The sequence below is a fragment of the Manis javanica genome, chromosome 7 (genome assembly GCF_040802235.1).
Source record: "Manis javanica isolate MJ-LG chromosome 7, MJ_LKY, whole genome shotgun sequence".
Classification (NCBI taxonomy): Eukaryota; Metazoa; Chordata; class Mammalia; order Pholidota; family Manidae; genus Manis; species Manis javanica.
This window is the reverse complement of record NC_133162.1, coordinates 131355765-131374317: the sequence shown is the minus strand read 5'-3', so window position 1 is coordinate 131374317 and position 18553 is coordinate 131355765. Positions and strand designations below refer to the sequence as shown.

At 37.2% G+C, this 18553-nt stretch overlaps 1 protein-coding gene across 5 annotated transcripts in view; it reads right to left on the bottom strand.

The window, feature by feature from the left end:
* Positions 1 to 18553, bottom strand: part of CSRNP3 (cysteine and serine rich nuclear protein 3) — a 179121-nt gene that overhangs the window by 56156 nt on the left and 104412 nt on the right. For all 5 annotated transcript variants that reach the window (XM_073241590.1, XM_073241591.1, XM_073241589.1 and 2 more), the window contains one exon: positions 13821 to 13991. In XM_073241590.1, the coding sequence (XP_073097691.1) occupies positions 13821 to 13991 (171 nt within the window). The remainder of the gene's footprint in view (positions 1 to 13820; positions 13992 to 18553) is intronic.

Sequence of the window (18553 nt, the reverse complement as noted above, 5' to 3'; positions counted from 1 at the left end):
CATTCAATTATGTTTGTACTTTTCAGGTACTACAAATAAAAGCTGTACAATGAACACTTTCTTTAATTAAATCACTTGATGATGATTTCATTTTATACTTGGAAAATCAAATCACACCCACACAGATTTCCAGAAGTGTTAGAATCAGGTCTAGACTAAGAACTGCCTCTTGGAGAAGAAAGAGGTTTCATTGCACAGGCTTTTAGAGGCTTCTATAGGAAGGTGTGGCAGTTTTAACACTGGAGTGAGGCTGGCCAGGATTTGAATGTGGTTCCACCACTTACTAACAGTAGGACCCTGGAAAAGTCAGGGTCCTACCTTCTCTGAACTTCAGTTTCAACATCTATAAAATTAGGATTAAAAGTGATATCCATTTCCTAGGATTGCTGCAAGAATTAAATGTGCTAATGCAAGTAAAGTGTGGTAGTAAACATTTTTTAAAACCTCATCTTTCTTTTATCACTTGAAAAGAAATCTTCCCTATGAGGCTTCAGTAGATTCTTTTAGCTGGAAACTTTGAGAGATGCTAAATGGAACAGCTGCAATGGGTTTTTTGATGCACATCCTTATGTATCACCCCCTTGCTTGTCTGCGCTGTGCACCTGAGCACCTGAGCACCTCTACCCTGCACACTTTTTCTGCTTGCTACCCCTTTTTACTTTCCTGATCCTATTTTCTGTGTATTCTAAGTATATATTTTTCAGTCCAATCAACTGCATTATCTTCTCTATCCTCCTTTACTCCCTCCGTCTCTTTGACTTTCAAGTCTCAAGTTACTACCAATTTCTTCTAGTAAACTGTTCTTGATAAACGTTACAGAAAATATTTCAGAAATAACTGTGCCAATAGTTATTTCTCTGTCCTGGTATTTACACAAAAGTCACACTGTAGTGGTGTTCTGATGGTGCCTAGAATTCAGGAGAATAAGTCCAAAAGTCTTCAAACATTTGCTGTGAGTATTTCCCATAAATCTTGTATTGAAGTTCACTCATAAAAGCTCTCAAATGTTTCCATTAAGATGTTTACAAAGAGCTCTGCAAAAGGCTGATGTTAATGAGCTAAAAATAGATATTTTTAAAGCCTAATGTGGTCAATCAAAGGGAGGCAGCTGCTAAGACAGCCCTTCTCTGCAGATCAGAAGCACTGGCCACAGGGAAGTGGGCCTGGCTGGGAGGTGCCAACATCACCCCTCAGTCACTGCCACCTCACAGTCTCTCCTTCCCTGCTTCTTTTAATCTGAAAAGAAAATACCACTCAGTAAAAGACTAAGAGGTTCAGCTGCAGAAACATCTCAGAGGACAAATTTCTGACTATCAGCCATGCCATTTCAATACAAAGGTTTATGAAACCCCCACAGAAAGCTGTTTGCATGAAAGAGTTAGGAAGGAAATACAGCTTATGCACCTTGAACTCAGCCCATGCAATATTCATCGAGCTTCTCTCATTTAAAATGGAATCTATGTGCTCTTTTATTAATTAGCAGTAAGACTTCACTGTATTTTCTGATTTGTTTACAAACTGTTGGAGGAGATGTTTTCAGAAGTCTGGTTAGTGGTTCTAGATAAGAAAGATTGATAATGTTATTTGAAGCAATAATAGTACAAAAGTACAGGATCCAGATTCAGACTAATGTAAAGATCAAATGCTGGCCCCACGATTAGCTTTTGATTCTGGACAGCTACTTAAAATCAGATGCTTCATAGGTCATGCTAATGAAATAAAGTAAGATAATATGCATAAAATTTAAGTGCAGTCTCTAGCATTGAATGCTTAATGAAAGTTTAATAAATGCCAGTTATGACTGCTTTGATTATTTTCCTGACTCCTTATGATTTTTTAGAATGAATGCTGGCAAGCATAGAGAGCGCACTCGGGAAATTCTTATTTCCATAGCTGCTGTGACCGAATCTCATCATGTCCCCTGCGTAATGTTTCAGTACATACAGCAGAAGTCGCAAACAGGTAGGTGGAAAATTGAATGTAGCCTCAAGAAGAATGTTATTGGATTAGACAGGTTTATTAGGATTACTATTAAATATAAAGCCTTCAGGAAGGCCCATACTCTAGATAATGCCCTCTTGTCATACATCTTGCTGCTTTCTCACAGTTACATGGCTTATCTGAATCTGAAGATATTTGATTTTATATTCATGATCTAGAAATTTCCAAGACGTCTCTCCCACTCTACTAAAGTGCAACTGTCGTATATCTTTCCTCTGCAGACCTACTCATTGTAGGTAGTTTGTCAGAATAACTATGAATCAAATGTGTATTAGCCATTGGAAACATCATCAGCATCATAGATAATACCTTGTGTACATTTACTAAATCTCAAGTCAAATGTAAAGCACTTTGCCTGTATTCACTCAATTAAGCCAACATCAAAATTATAATATAGGTACTGTTTTTTAATCAGTATTTATAGGTGACAAAACCAAACATCAGAGATATATTACTTGACACTGAGTAGACAAACTTTGATGAGAATCTAGGCAATCTGAGTCCAGATATCACACCTTAGCTACTAGATAGACTAGGCAGGCCCCCTGCATGTGGGTTTAACAGTCATCCCAAAGGGACACTAATGGTGGGAACGTCAGTCACGTGGCAGAAGATACTTTAGGTTGGAAAAGCCTCCTAACATACGCTACCTAAATGCTTGCACCTTCTGTTGACAAGTAAGGTTGACCTTACCAATATTAAAACACAATTAGCACATAAGTAAGATAGATGTGGATATTTAGTTGGTAAACATGATATCAAACAACTGAATTTTTTAAACTTCCAGATGAATCATTCCTTCTAATTCTTCTTTCTTTTGTGGCTTTCTTTAGAAATTTTCAGTGAGCATACCCCTTGGTGGTAATGAGATGTTCTAGAATATTCATTTATACATTTCAGCTAAGGACAGCCTTGAAGATGATTTTTTAAATTCATTAAGTGCATGAATATTCTATTTATTTCTCCAATATTTCACTGTCACTGGACTAGCATATACAACTCCTTATTCTAACCATCACCGCTTATTTGTACTCAGTCTTACATTATTAAACTGTCTTTTTCACAGTTCTAATGTACTATACTTTTAGTGCATTATCTATTTAATCAAGATATCCCCAAACAAAACCAATTAAAATAATTCACATGATTTTCATTTTTTTGTGTGTGGAATCTATAAGCTAAAAGCACCAAATGGAATATTCTACTGGATTCATAGATAGGAACACAATGGTACCTAAGCATAAATACTAAAAACACAAAGATGTCCTCAAATTTAATATAAATAACTCAAGCAAAAAGGACTATCAGAGGCATATTGGAGGCAAGAAAGAGTACTTGAATCTTATGCAAATTATAATACCTTGAAAATCAATCTACTCTCACATTTCCCAAATGAAGAAACAGGTTAAATGATTTAACCACCAGTCAGAGCTACTTGTAACAGAACTAAAACTAGATCGAGGCTTTTCTGCCTTTTCAGTTGTGGCTTTTTTAAACCCAGCAAACTGAAAGAATTTGCAGAAGGGTCCCATTCTCACAGATTCAACTGATGCAGTAGGGAAAGAAAAAATCATAGCAAACCTAAATATTTTTCTTGCACAGTAGCTTCCAAACACAAACAAGTACTTCACTGATGATCAACTATAAAAACAGTTTTCTGTTTGACACCATAGGAGGAGAAAAGGTCTTGTGGGACTTACTGTATATATAGTGCAACAGGGTATAGTTCATTTCATAAACTAAAGAAGCAATTTCCAATGGTGATTTTTCTAAATGTCACTGTGCAGCCCAGAGCCCATCACCTGGGAAAGATGTAGCTCTCTACATTTTAGGATTCAGGCAATGAATGAGTGCAAAATGATTTTAGGAAAACATTTGATAATGTCACCTAGCTACCACTGTGGACAAGATGAAAGCTCTGGAAAAAAATACATCAAATTTAGTTCTACTTAATGACCAGATTTGGCCTAGAAGTTTCTAATATGTTACAGAGCCGTTCTGCCATTCCCTATTAGGAACACAATGGTAAAGAAAACAGATACACATATGTAAAAAAATACTGTGTCAGAGTTGCAAATTGTGGCATGTACTAGGAAGGAAAAGAAAAAGGCAGTAGAAAAAGAAAATAATGGGGGTGGTGGGGTGATCCATAGGCTTTTATGCCAAGTGAAAGATATTAAAACTTGTTAAAAATTATAAACTATTTTGAATTTCCACACATAAAATGTACTTACAGCCCATATTTAATGGAAGGTAATACTTTGCCATATTTACTTCAGAGATTTACTTTTAGAGATTCCAATCCTCACACTGTTATGTATCATCCCATTGTATGAATATTTTTATTTCCACAAAATACAGTATTGTCTCGTGTGTTTTAATTATGTAAGTGCTATCATCATAGAGTTTTGGAACCTGTGTATTTCATTTAAGAGTATGTACATGTAAACCCCACTATTCAGATCAATCTGTTATCCAATTTATCATTATAATCATAAACTACAGCTTATCCAATGCTCTGCCTATAACTGTTTATTTTTCTTTTAACTTTTCACTACTAGGTGTCCTAGGTGATCTGATGTGCTGGCATTATGAGAGTTCCTATTTTAGCACATGCTTGCCAATACATGACATTGTTAAACTTTCAAATTTTGCCAATGTGATGATATCATATGTGTGTGATGGTGTCTTCCTTCAAGGTTAATTTCCCTAAATACTAACAGAATTGAACATCTGTTTATAATTTTATTAGCCTTTTTTGGTGTATTATCTGTTCATATTCAATCACATTGCAATGTTTTAAATTGCACTGGCTCTTTCTTATTTTCGTAGGAGTTCCTTTCATATTTAAGGGCTAATTCCTTATCAGTTGAAGAATTGCAAATATTTTCTTCTAGTCTGTAGCCCATCCTTTCTCCTACTGGAAGGTATCTTTGGTCTTATAAACAAGTTTAATTTAATGTACTTAAATGTATTATATTTCTTGTGCTTTGTGCTTTTTGCATGATATCTGGCATAAAGATATTCTCATATTTTTTCTACAGGTTTTATAGTTTTGCCTTTTTTTTTTTACATTTAGGTATTTAGTTTGCTGGGATTTTATTTTCACGTATGGGATGAGGTAGGTATCTAATTTTATCTTTTTCAATGTGGCTGACCAGTTGTTAAATGGGCATTTAATGGAAAAGTCCCTCTTTTCCCAATTCATTTGCAACACCTCCTCTGGAACATACCAAGCTGTCATTTAAACATGGTTCTTTCTAAGCTCTCCATTTGTTCAATATACAATTTGTGAGCTAATTTTATGTGTTTTAACTATTATGGCATTTTGAATATTGAGAACTTTTAGGATGGGCAGACCTTCCCCTTTCCTTATTCTTTTTCAAAAATTTACTTCATCATTTTTTTAGCCCTCGACCTTTCACAGAAATTTTAGGCTAAGTTGGGTTTTCGTATTTTTAAAACATGTAAGATTTTAATTATATAAAAATGTAGCAAGCAGTAGTATATTTTCCTTCAATCTCCTTTCACCTCTCTGCTGGGTTATTTGAGAGTAACTCCCAGATACCTACCACTTTTCCTGTAAAAAAATTGCACACGTATTTCTGAGAGATGAGGACTTTGGACCTGCAGGGTGAGGCTTTGGGTGGGGGTGATCAGTGACAGCTACACTAAAGGGCTGATATGAAAGCTGAAACCTGAAATAGAGAGTTAGGCATGGGAAGACTGTTCCGGGCAAGATCTTAGGGCAACAAAGACTTGTTATGTTCAAAGAACGGAGTCATAATCAGTGTGGCTGGAGTTCGGAGATGGAAGGAAGACAAGAAAGGAGGCGGGAGAAGAGCAAAAGCTCAGTCATACGGCATGTACAGGACTTTACAGGCCCCAGTAATGACTATAACGGAAGGCAACACGGAGATTCACGTAGGAAAGTGATGCGGTCCAACACGCTCCCGCACAGAGAAGAGGCGGAGGCTCCAGCGGGAGAGGAGGCAGAGCAGCTAGAAGGCTCCCGCAGCCGGCGGGGGGAGAGAGGAAGGCCGTCTGCCCTCGGGCGGTGCAACGCAAGTGAGGTAAGCAGGCAGACTTGACACCTGTTTATATAGCACGTGACTGTGGGCAGAAAGCCAGGCAAGACAAAACCAGAATTTAAAAAAATCTAAACAGGCTGAAATAAAGAGCTAAATCTAAGGTACCATTTATTAAGGCTAAATGTGTCACTCTGATCTGAATTTAAACCAAATCAAACAGCAAAAGGAGCTGTGCTTATATAATGTTAGTGATCTGACTTGGTGATGATTTTTTTTCCGTAGCTGATTCGAAGGATTGCGGAGGTGAAGGCCACTCGGGTTATAGTGTGTTATACGGTGACTGCAGAAATAGCTGTGCAGCACCCAATGAAACGGTGATGCTACTGCCCGGGAAAGCTATATAAAAGCAGATGAAGCCAGAAAGGTACATGTTAGGAATATATAATTAAACCGACACCCTATTTAAAACACAGTTCACCATTACATGTATTCAGATATACTCACCAATAAGTCAAGATCCTGACATATCTCAGTGAGACCCAACAAAATCATAAGCTACAGAGTTAGTTTGTAAATTGGTTTTTTTTCCACTTATGTCCATACCGTTATGACTTTCTACAATAGATGCACCTTTTTTTGCTTTATATGATTTAGTACTCAAAAAAGAACTCTTTACAAAGCTAAGTCTTGTTTATCAAGTATTTAACAGTAATTGAACCTGCACCAGTCTAAGTATTGAGAAGAATACATGCTTAAGCTCTCTATATTTCCAGGACAGATAAGGTGTGAGTGCAAATAACTACAATGCAAAACAGAGCATGGTACGTGTTGGAGAAGTGCTGAAGTGCAATTAGCGAGTGAGTTTCTACAGACACTGCATGATATCCCATTTACTTTTATATTTCCAGCTCCTAGGACTAGTGCAGTGAATGGCAAATAGCAAAGGCTTAACAAGCATCCATTCATTTATCTAAGTATATAAATATTTATTAAGTGCTTACTAGACGCTAGACATACAAAGATCTAGTTCTTGCCTTTAATGAGCTTGCATTCATTCCTACAAAACTCATTTTGAGTGCCCTGCTTGAAGGCAGAAAGTAAGAAAATGCAGATAAGGACAGACATGTAGTCAGGGTTCCTGGGGATGAGCAGGCGAGGAGATGTGCTGTATATAAGGTAGAAGGTGGGGTGACTGGAGGAGTCTGATAAACAGTGCTTTGAGATGGAAGACAAAAATCAACTATGGGCGCCCAGTAGGATAGTTACGTGTAAATAATGAGCAGTTGAGTTTAAAAGCACACAGTTCTGTCATTTTCTGTAAAACTTCTTTAAAAATTTTTGGATGTTTTGAATATAAAGGGAATATGAAGTGAAGGTGATGGCAGGTAGGGAATGATTAAGAATCCTGTCCTCCAAATCGAAAAGAACAACATAGACTGAAATAATGGATAAAATCGTAAAGGGTGGAAAGATATATAAAGATCAGGGGTGGGTACTATATTGGAGAAAAGGAGGAAAGGTTAAAAAAGGTTAAAAAAAAAGAGTGGGTAGGGGGAGGAAGGACAGAAGGAAAAGGGATGGTGGTCTGAGTTTAGAAGACTGAAGTTTGATATTTCGGTGGGAGAGCAGTTCTACTTCTAAAAATTATTCTAGGTGAGGCTGTGGACAAAAGCAGCTAAATGGATTGGAGGGGAAGGACATGAATGGAATAGAAGTAAAGACTCCAGGATAGAGGTGGTCAAGGAAATATGAGACTCATGGCTCAATGAGCCATCCCATGGCTGCTGACATCACAGTTTGGTGGGAAATACTGGGATGGAAAGAAGATAGAAAACCATTGCCAAAGTTTTTGAATGATGAATGAAATACCGGGAGATCTGGGTACAGATGAGGAGAATAAGAGATTTGATAAAATTACACAGGTAAATAAATGCTTGACATAAACTTTGCAGCAAGTATAGAACTTCATAGACATTGGGAGGCAGAGGAGAAGACATTTCAGCCTGAAGGATGGTCTAAAGTAAGGTCAGGGGAGGCAGCAATGGTTAACTTTTTTCTCATTCATCATACTGGGTCTCTCAGATCTCTCACATGACATGATCTAAAAATAATCCCATTATACCAGACAATGGGCTTTACAATACATCCAAGTATTTTCTAAATGGACTGCTAACTCATACCTATCTTTCTCCACTAGTAATGATCCAACCACCTAACTCTTATCTCTGCAATGAACTAAATTAAATACGTAGTGAGTCAACTGGTTCACTTCTGGTGTTCAGACAGGGACATGACCTAGAATAGCAGATCCGCAACTGGTTCCAGGTCTGACCTCACAAGGCCATGCTAACTGGTGTTCTTTTCCAACATTAGGGGTGCAGAGAGTCTGGGGATCCCGATTTAATAGTAGCTTTTCAGAGGTGTCCAGACCTGTGCTGTTTATCTTTTCCTACTTGGTATCAGCTCTGAACATACTATTTTGATACTTGTTCTTAGAATCATATTATCACTGAGTAGAGAGGAATTTTTGAGGGTTGTGGGGTCCGACCTCCTGTTCAGTTGAAGACTTCCCCTAGAAGGTCTGTGTTCAGTTTCTGCCTGAAAACTCCTCTACTGTTCGAAATATCTTTGAGTCAGGAGTAGACTGCTGCATTAGTCTTTGCTAAAGTGAGTTCTCAAACTGATACCAGAATGTCAGGTAGACATGACCTGTCACTCTCTCTCCAGGTTGTATTCAGTACTCGTAGTCTTCCGACATGTCTGCAAGCACCCCCATAGAACCTGTACCACAAGATATACTGTATTTAAAACTGAATCTAAATCTTCAGTGCATTTTAACTGCTTGGTAAAGAGAATAAGTATGTTTCAGGCATACTTCGAGTACAACATTTCATGTCAAAATCTATTTTCTATTGATTCTTTATCTCTAATTTGGAAATGTGCAGTCAGTGAGAGGGAAATCTTTGGAGAAAGACTCTGGCTTGGGTGAACATCATAACATATTTATTCCCTGTGTATTCAGAAAGAAAAAGAGAGGGAAATAAGAAAGAAAGGAATGAAGGAGAGAGAGAAACAGATTACAGTCTCAGCTCTTGGGTAAATTATGAATACATAGCTGAATGTAAATTTTTACTTTTATAAAATGGGTACAATAATGGCTCCTAATCACACAAATTTTTGGATTTCAAATGAACTCAAGAATGTGAAGAAAGTGTTTTGTAAATTAAAAAACTTTATCTTTATATAAGACATCCTCTACCTTTCATGTGTAATTTAGAATATCTATCTTTTTACCTCATGATACTTTCACTTTCTAAATATTGCACATTTATTTGCAGAAACATTCTGTTTCAGGAAAAATAATGTGTGCCTTTCAGGAGGAAGATGTTTCATCACACGGCTTCTCATTGCTCGTGTGAAGTGCCAAGAACCTTGAGAGGGCAGAAGAAAATAATGCCTTTCTAGCTTCTCTGTAGCTCTCCTTTTGACAGCACTCAAGTGCAGGCTGATTGGCTGTACAGCCACAGGGATTTAATGAAGCAGTGTTCCACAGCAATACAGAATCCAGCTGCTTCTATCTCAAGGGAAGTACAAGATATGACCTTGGTGGATCGCTGGTTAAGTACACGAGTTGCCTAGCAAAACTCAGAAGCCCAAGGAAAAATGCATAATGCTCTCACTGATTAATATTTTGAAGCTTTTATTATTATAATGTGATGTGCTCCAAATTGAGTGTCTTTACAGAAAGCTTAGGATAGCATGGAATTTTCTACTTCCATAGCTTCTAACACGTACCAGTCGTTATCAATTTCTTTATTTATATGGTAACAAAAATGTTACGTTACCCAGTAGTGTGCATATAAAGCACTGTGTATATGGGATAGTTTTCATTTGAAAGATGAGATCATGATGAGATTTAAATAATCATATTTTTAAAAAACTCAGTGTGGACCTAAATTTGGCTTCCTAAAGCTACCCAAATTTGATAGTCATTTAAAAATCCTTCTTTACTCTCAGGTAATGATTTTTATTTTTGAAAATAGAAAAATCTATTAAGGAAATAGGGGTCATCAATAAGAACACTTCCAAAAGTTTATGCTCATCAGTTCACATGCAGCTAAGACTACTGCAAATAAGTGCGTATTTTCATCTAGATGAAAAAATTAATAAAACATTTTCTAAAAATTTATGCTTCAATTTTTGGACTAGCAAATCATCTAAAATGCATTTTGAGAAACAAGAAACCTTTTGAACTACTCCTCTCACATTGATTAACATGTTCATATCTTTGATACAGTAAATATTCTAGGCAGTTTTCATCTTTTAATAGTTTGGTTTTCGTTTTTTCTGTGCTTTTGTTTTTTTACTCCTACTCTCCTCTCTCTCCATAATATGAACGTGGTGAACTAAGCAAACTGCTATGTGACAAGGGCACTTTTTTTTACATCGATCATTTAACTATCTTTGAAGAAATCTCTGCCAGGTTTTGTTTAATACAAAGTTAAATCAGCAATTTAGCAAACCAACTATTGCCAACTACCACTGACAATAAATGATAAGCAGACGCATTTCAGTAACTCCTTGGATATCATCAAACATGTCTGTTTTTTGCAATGGGAAAGACAATTTCTGTTGGACGTAACTCATAGAAGTCTTTACTCGTTAGCTGACGTACTGCATAATTTAGCTGATGGTGCCACTTCAATCGGCTGTTTATATACATAAACACAATCTGGACTACAGTCATCATTTTAGTTTAAGTTTAAAACTTACTTGTTGTGGGATATGTAATATATTAACAAAATACAAATGAATAAATATGAAAATTCGCTATCACTCCTATACCTCAACTAATCAAATCGTTTTCAGTGTTTAGGGCACCTTACCATTCTTTGCCCTCCTACATACATATAGACTTTCCCTGATAACAAGTAAAATGTTATGTTCTTCTCTTCTTAACAGTATTTCTTAAACAGTTTACATATTGCAATCAAGTCTTCATAACTACCATGAAAATAAACAGATTGTGTAAGTCACTATAACTTAATAGATCATTCCCCACTCTCGGACGTGTTACTTTCCTTTCCTCCAACTCCAACCCCCATTTTTTGGTACTACCATTAACCACCATCATTTTCATTTATGCAGTTTCCCCTGGTTTTGATGTTTCCCCCTTCAGATAAAGTATCTGAAGTACAGACTTACAGATATGAGTATTACTATAGCTCTTGTATTTCCAAAGCGCTTCTTAAATTTCACTGCCATCAATAGCAATGTATGTACCTATGGTTTACACTGTAACCTTCACCAGAACTTAGGTATTGGTATTTTTTATTGGTGAAAGGAAAACTAATTTCATGAGATGAAATTGCTGTGACTTCACACTAATGGGATCTCATTAGTATTTTTTAAATCTATATTGCTATTATTATTGTTGTTAAATACTTTAAAATACCTGCTAATCATATTTTCTACTACATGGATTGTCTCTGGGGTGATGTGTCTCTGTTTATCTAAAACAGTTGTATGTGTTCTTAATACTCTATCTAGAAAATAACCATATACCATATTAACTGCAAATATTTTTTTCCAATATAGATTGTTTCATTTTTACTTTAGGCTTTTTTTTTTGGTAGCAGATAAATTTCATATTTTTATGTCATTAAATATGTTAAGTATTTTGCAATGGGACTTTTTCCTGTAACTTCAAAGCTCAGATAATGATCTTACCAAATGTCTAACAGATATGAAACTTCCCCCAGGATTTCACCTAAAATAAGGCACTTATCTATTTAATCCATCTGGATTGTATTTTGGCATATGTTGTGAGATGTGTATCTAAATTATTTCTTTCTCAAACTCTAATTAAACACAACCACTTATTAAATGCTCCTTCCCTTTTCCATTGTTCTGCAATGCTTTACTCTTAGATATAGTAAATTCTTGTATATAATATGTTAAGATTTTCTCTACTTTCCTAGATTTAGCACAGTGCCAAAAATATGAAATTATATCACTTTCTATAATGGTTTGATATCCAGAATGGTTTTTCAACAATTACAGCTTCTTTTTAAAAATATCCCTTAGTTCTCATTAGTTTATTTTTCCAAATAGGTTATCATTCTGTCACCTTCTAAGAAAATCTAGTTGAGGATTTTGCTAATATTATACTTTTAAACTTATAAATTAATGATGAAAGCTTTATGTTCATAATAAAAAACCTCTCTTCACTGATTCAAGTAATCTTTTATAACAAAAAATAAATAACATTTTTAAGACATGTCCAATATTATATAATTAAAGGGCAGAATGTGATAATGGAAAAGGTGAAGACTATAGAATAGAATATATATATATATGCAAATCCTGTGTGATCTTGGGCAAGATGCTTAGCTTCTCTGAGCCTTTTATTTCCTCTGTAAATTACAGATAGTGGTATTTCCAGGATGGCTGTTAAGAATAGGGATAATGTATATATATAAAGCTATTGGCTTAGCATCTTTCCAATAATGTTAGCCATGATTATAATTTTTAATATAAACAGGTCAAGTGCTTAGTTCTTGACCTTTTTCTAAGTTCTTTCATGTGTATCATCTCACTTGCATCCTCACAACAGAAAATATCATGTTAGATGTTGATGCTGTTATTAATCACTATTACTAGTGATAGGTAACAAGTATCTTCTTTTGAATCAAAACACAAGCTCATTTCATATCATAATATATAAATACATTTGTAGATCACCTACATCACAGAATCACCTTGTCCCTGAATATCAATGATTTTTCTTCTATAATAATTGTAACTGCCCTTTCATTATATTTTCTATTAGTTTTGCTTATTTAAAGGGATGCCGTGGAGGTTAGCATATTTGTTTCGTGTTCAACAGTTTTATTGAGAAACTTATTACCTCTTAAAAAATACTGCTGATTTTTTTTTTCTGGGTTGTTCCATTTCCAAAATCAATTCTATGTTATAGAATCATTAATAAAATCAGCTACCCAATCGAAATATGGAAAACCTAAGACTAGGCATCTATCATTATATATTAAAATCTTCTGGTTAGAAACATACATTCAAGAAGATCATTTAGCTAATACGAATACTAGCCAGTTTCCTTTAGCCTGTAGATTGTATTACCTTAAGAATTTTTCTTGTCAGTCCTTCAAATCTCATAGTACCTTGCCTGACAGGAAAGACTGATGTTACAATGTAGTAGAAAAAGGAACCAGAGAGAAATCATACTTCTCCTTTTATTTTTGGGGGGTTTTAAATATTATTCTAGAGGGTAAAGGACTAGCGGGATGAGTAAGAAAGAGAAATAAACTGCGTACCCTTGCACACCTGAGAGTTTGGTCCGCTCCTCTCAGTGCATGGCTGCCTAAGCTCCTCCCCGTCGTAACCCTGGCCCTCGCCTCCCAAATATGTCCTTTTCTTTTTGGCCTCCCAGAATACTGTTTCAACTGTGGGAGGATAGATTTTTGTGCCTGGGCTTGTCTTTCCCAATCTATTCCCAGACTAGGATGCTTTCTTTGAACAGTAATCCTATAAAATGTCATTTTTTTTTCATTGACTCAGTTGGCTAACATTGTCTAATAATCCATTGCCAAAAGCAATGTTAATAAAGGAATCCACGATGTCTCAAAAATATTTCACTCTGACTTAATCACAGTTAGTTTTAGATCAATTATCTCTTGTAAAAAACAAAAACTGTAATAAAGATTAAAATAAAAAAGACAAGACTATAGAACCAGACAAGTCAGCTTCAGGAATGGGCTCCGTACTCACGGGGAAAATGGCTAGAAGTGGATGGGTTGACGCTGTCCCCACTGTCGGCACTGTCACAGCTGGAAACGTCATCGTCTGATTCCCGCACAGAGGAGCAGGGTGAGGAGCCGTCCACTTCTTCAAACTTCCTCTTTAAAATCCCACTCATAGCTGCAGCGCAGTCCCACGTACCTGCAGCGGGAACGGGAGCAATGCAGCCGTGAAATAGTTGACCTCTGGGTGTGTAGCCAAGGTCTCTGGAGCCATTTCTATGTGTCTTTTTATACACGAGCTGAGGGACCTTGAAAGGATCTCTAAGCAGTTCTTTAAAACTATTTTTAAATTAACAAAAATTAAATGTGAGCATCTGACCATTTGGTGACCAAAATGCTTCAGTGTTTTTTTTTAGACAGAGTTTATTTTAATGTGATACCTCTCTTCGTTTCTGTGGGCAAACTGGGAAAATGCACCTGAGTGTGTGAAAGTCTGTAATGAAAATGTCAGCGTCTCCCAAAGTCCTATTAAATAATTACTGCCTTCTATAAAGATTCATGTAGAAGAAACACAGGTAAGTGTGCAAAAACTTCACATGCAACTTTTAAAATGCAAGAAACTGAATTAGCTGGTCACAAAGAAGCGTATGAAGTCAGTTCTAAATTTTCGACAGTTGCCGTCTCAATATTGCAATAGGGTAAAATGTGTCCACATGACACCTGGTTGCTGAAGCTGTGGACACTGTTTCGGACACCGCCCAGGGCTGTTTACCTGGGGGACAGCATAAGCTGAGTGCGAAGGGTGAGGTGGGGGTGAGCATGATTTCTCCTACCCCTCCCTCTGAATGGCTTTCCCCTCCCCTTGGGCTTCCCTTCCTCCATCTTCTGCATTTACCTTGGCGTATGCACAGTCCACTAAAGGGCATGAACTGTCCTGGCACTGTAAGAATATTTTGGGGGAATAACCTACATATAAATTAGCTTAGGTCTATGTACCTGGTCTTACACTGCTAAAGTAGGTTAACTTAGCTGGAAGTATTACTAAGTCCATTCCATGCATCCCATCTTCCCATCTCTTGTATGTCAGCTGATTTTAACTCGCATTTGAGTTCTGGGAGCCATTCTCTACTTTCCCTGCCAGTGTAGGCATTAGTCCTTTTGATCAGGAGGAAACAAGACCCTTGAAACTATTCTGATGTCCATTTACTTACATTATCTAGGTGTTGCCCTCTGATATCACCCTTTCTCTGGTGCCCCTCACAAAATAAGCAGTTCCCTCAGCAGAGACAGCTCTCCAAGGTCTAATTCGGTAGTTTTCAAAGTGGGCTACCTGGATTAAGGGCATTAACATCACCTGGGAGGGACATTTTGAGAATGTAAATTCGCAGGCCCACTCCAGATCTACGGAATCAGAAACTCCCAGGCGGTGAGCCGAGTACTCTGCTTTGCAAAGCCCTCCAGGGGGTCTGATGCATACTGAAATTGAGGTCCCTTGTCAATTTCTAGTCTGCCTCTAGCAGCTCCCTCCTGGGACTTTTCCTTCCTTGGGTGTGTCCACATACCAGCTCCAGAGAGTCAGGTAAGCCAGCACTTGCTTCCTGGTCAAAAGCTCTTCTTTGCCATCCCTGGTAATGTCTAGCATGATTAAGTACAATACTGAATGTCTCCCAAGTATTTATCATTAATTTCAAATAACTCCACTCATCTAAGCTCGGACCGAGTAACTGGCATGTTTGTGCTTGACTGGGTGGAACAGAGGACACAAAAGGGAACAGAACATGTTCCTTGCCCTTAAGGAGCAAGCATCCACCATGCTGGGCTCCATCAAATTGAGAATACTCCCAATTTCATGTTCTGCTCTCTTGTTTGACTATCCCTTGTCTTTTGCATGACTTATATTCACAATAGAGATAACTGACAGCAATAATAATGCATGGTCCACTCTTTTGAGAATGAAATCTCTATTGTGCACTGGTTTTTACCATTATTCAGATTAGCATATTATTTTCTTCATCTTAAAAGAGTGTGAAATGCATCAAATGTTCATGCTGAACAGAGCAGGGCAGGAGAAAGAAAGATATTTTGAGTAAAGTTCTCGAAGTGAAAGTAGGACAGGATATAAATTTTAAAATGGTTTGCTTCAAACAAGATGCAAAGTAATTCATGAGGGAGAGACTCCAAGACACAAAGTAATACAAGATGGGAACCCATGTTTAAAAAGTACATTGTATAATAAGACATTACAAAGGGAACTGCTAAATCCATGTCCTTAAGCTCCATTTTCCCCATCCCACCACCTTCGCTCCACAGGGAAGGCAGATTTCTCAAGAATCAGGGACACTCAGTTGTGCCACAGGGAATCATGTGCCAACATGGAGACGGGTGGTACTGGTGCACTTCTGTTTCTTTCTCACTCCCACGAGAACAAGAGGGGACATTTTGGAGGGATGGTAAGAAAACTGAAGTCTCTTTTCCACTTTGGAAAGTTATTATATTTGGGACTGGCAAAACTTGAAGCAATGGGGTTGAAGGTGGGATGTAATTTGTCTACAACTCCGGGACTGAAAGAGCCTGAGCTAGACCCAGGTCGAAGAAAAGAAGGAACTGACCACTTAGGGGAGGACTTTTACCTAAGCTGGAAATTAAGAATTCAAATAACTGCAGAGGGGGACCATATACTTAATACATGCCCATGAAAATGGCTAAGTCCTAATTGCCTGTACAGCAACCAACCATTAACAACTGTTCAGTTTTACCTCCTTTAAAGAAATGTTATATGTGCATAACAAGATGTCATAACAGATTATGAGGGGGCCAAATGACCCACTGCTGACCAGCATGTAACCATTGTTCTCGACCTGATAGTGGAGTGGAAAAAGAAGCACGTGGTGTTCTTCTATATCATGAGAAGGAAAAAATACAAGAATTTAGGCAGAAAGCCCTGTTAGCAAAGGAGTTGTGTATACTTGGTTCACTTGTATCCTGTATTGGTTTCCTTGGAATTTGAGGGTGATGGTATGTGGGTAGGCAGATACGGATGCAAGTGAGTAGAATGAATGTCCTGTGGCTGCCAGAGCTCCTTAAATAGTTGCTTAGTATACATTTTTGTTCCTGAAGATGAGGCATAATTAAACTTGGTAGAGATGTAGCCAGTGATGAGGCGGTCAACACTTCAAACTGGCTTTATATAGCATTAAGGGCCAGAGGACAGAAGACAAAGCTGGATGGGCATCAATTTATAAATACGAGAAGCTAAAAATCTAAGCCTTGGTAACAGCCATTTCAAACCAGCTCCTTTCTTCCAATTCCTGAAACACATGCTCGTCGAGAGCATGATCATTTCTCACTTGGACTAGGGCAAGAGCCTCCTAATTTTTCCATCCTATCCACTACTGTTTGCTTTCCATGTGTTTTCTAGGTTGCAGGCAGAATGGTAAATCTAAAATGCAAATCTCATCATGTCAGTCTACAGCTTAAAACTCTTAAGTGGCTGTGGATTGCCCTAGGATAAAGTTCGAAATCCTCCAAATAGCTTATAAAGTCCTTAACAACCTACTTTGGCTAACCTCTTCATCGTCATTCTGAGCCACTGGCCTTGTCAATATTTCAGCGCTAATAACTTCAGTTTCTCCAACCTGCCATTTCTCTCTGGTCTCTAGGCTTTTTGATAAACTGTTCCTTCTAATCTAACGTTTATTACTCCATGAGACTTACTGTCTTCTAAAGTTATATTATTTATTTATTTATGTATTTCTATGTTTAGTATTTACAGTTTTTATCCTCTGCTGAAAGACACAAGGACAGGGATCTTTGCTTCCCTTACTAATGTTCCAAGGGTCTAGGACAGTGTCTTATGCATAACACGTGCTCAATATTTGTTTATTGAACGAATAAACCCTTCCATTTCCATACTTTATCAGCATCTATTTTCTAGGCTAGACAGAAAATGCTATGAAGTACAGTTCGTGTTTATCTCATTCACTGGTCTCTGTCTCCTAATTAACAAAATATATGGCATGTTTGATTGAATGAGAATCAAAATGAGAGATGAAGTGACCTCAAAACGTCATACAAATTTTTGCTCTCAAGCAACCCAAAAGCCAACTCTTGCTAACTTAAGCACACAGACATCTGTTGGAAAAATACTGAACTAGTTCATGCAATCTAAGATAGAGCTGAAGTCTAAAACTGAAGAAATGCAATAGTAAGGATAGCTTCTAGGATTATGGCTGTAGAAATATTCCTTGATATTTTCTCTAAGAGTGCCACTGTTGTCAGGTTTAAGCCCAGCAACTTCTCTGTGTCTTGCAGTTCAGTTTTAGGTTCCAAGAGGTAGGCAACTTTTTAGTCCCTCTTGGGTCAGACGTCAGCCCTCTGATCATTCAACTATGTAACCAGTAGGCAAGGAGCCACCCCATTAGGTTCTATTCCAGAGAATCTCACACAGAGGCTGCAGTAAGTTCAACTGTATTTCAAAGCCTGTGTTCGCTCCTTGTCTAACATGGATTTATCTTATTTTTTTCATTTTCATATAGCCTATGAAGTCACCACTTGGACGGCTTCCTATTTCCCTGCACCCACTTGCCATTTGCATTACTGAATTTAATTAAGAACTACTTTATTTTGAAAAGTATAAATGTTTTCATCTCTCTCCTCAAAAAACCACTGATAAATTATACTAGATATTCTGTGATTACAAGTACAATTATTTTATTTAATGTATTTCTGGAAAAAATTGGAAGCCAGAGGATATAGTTGGAA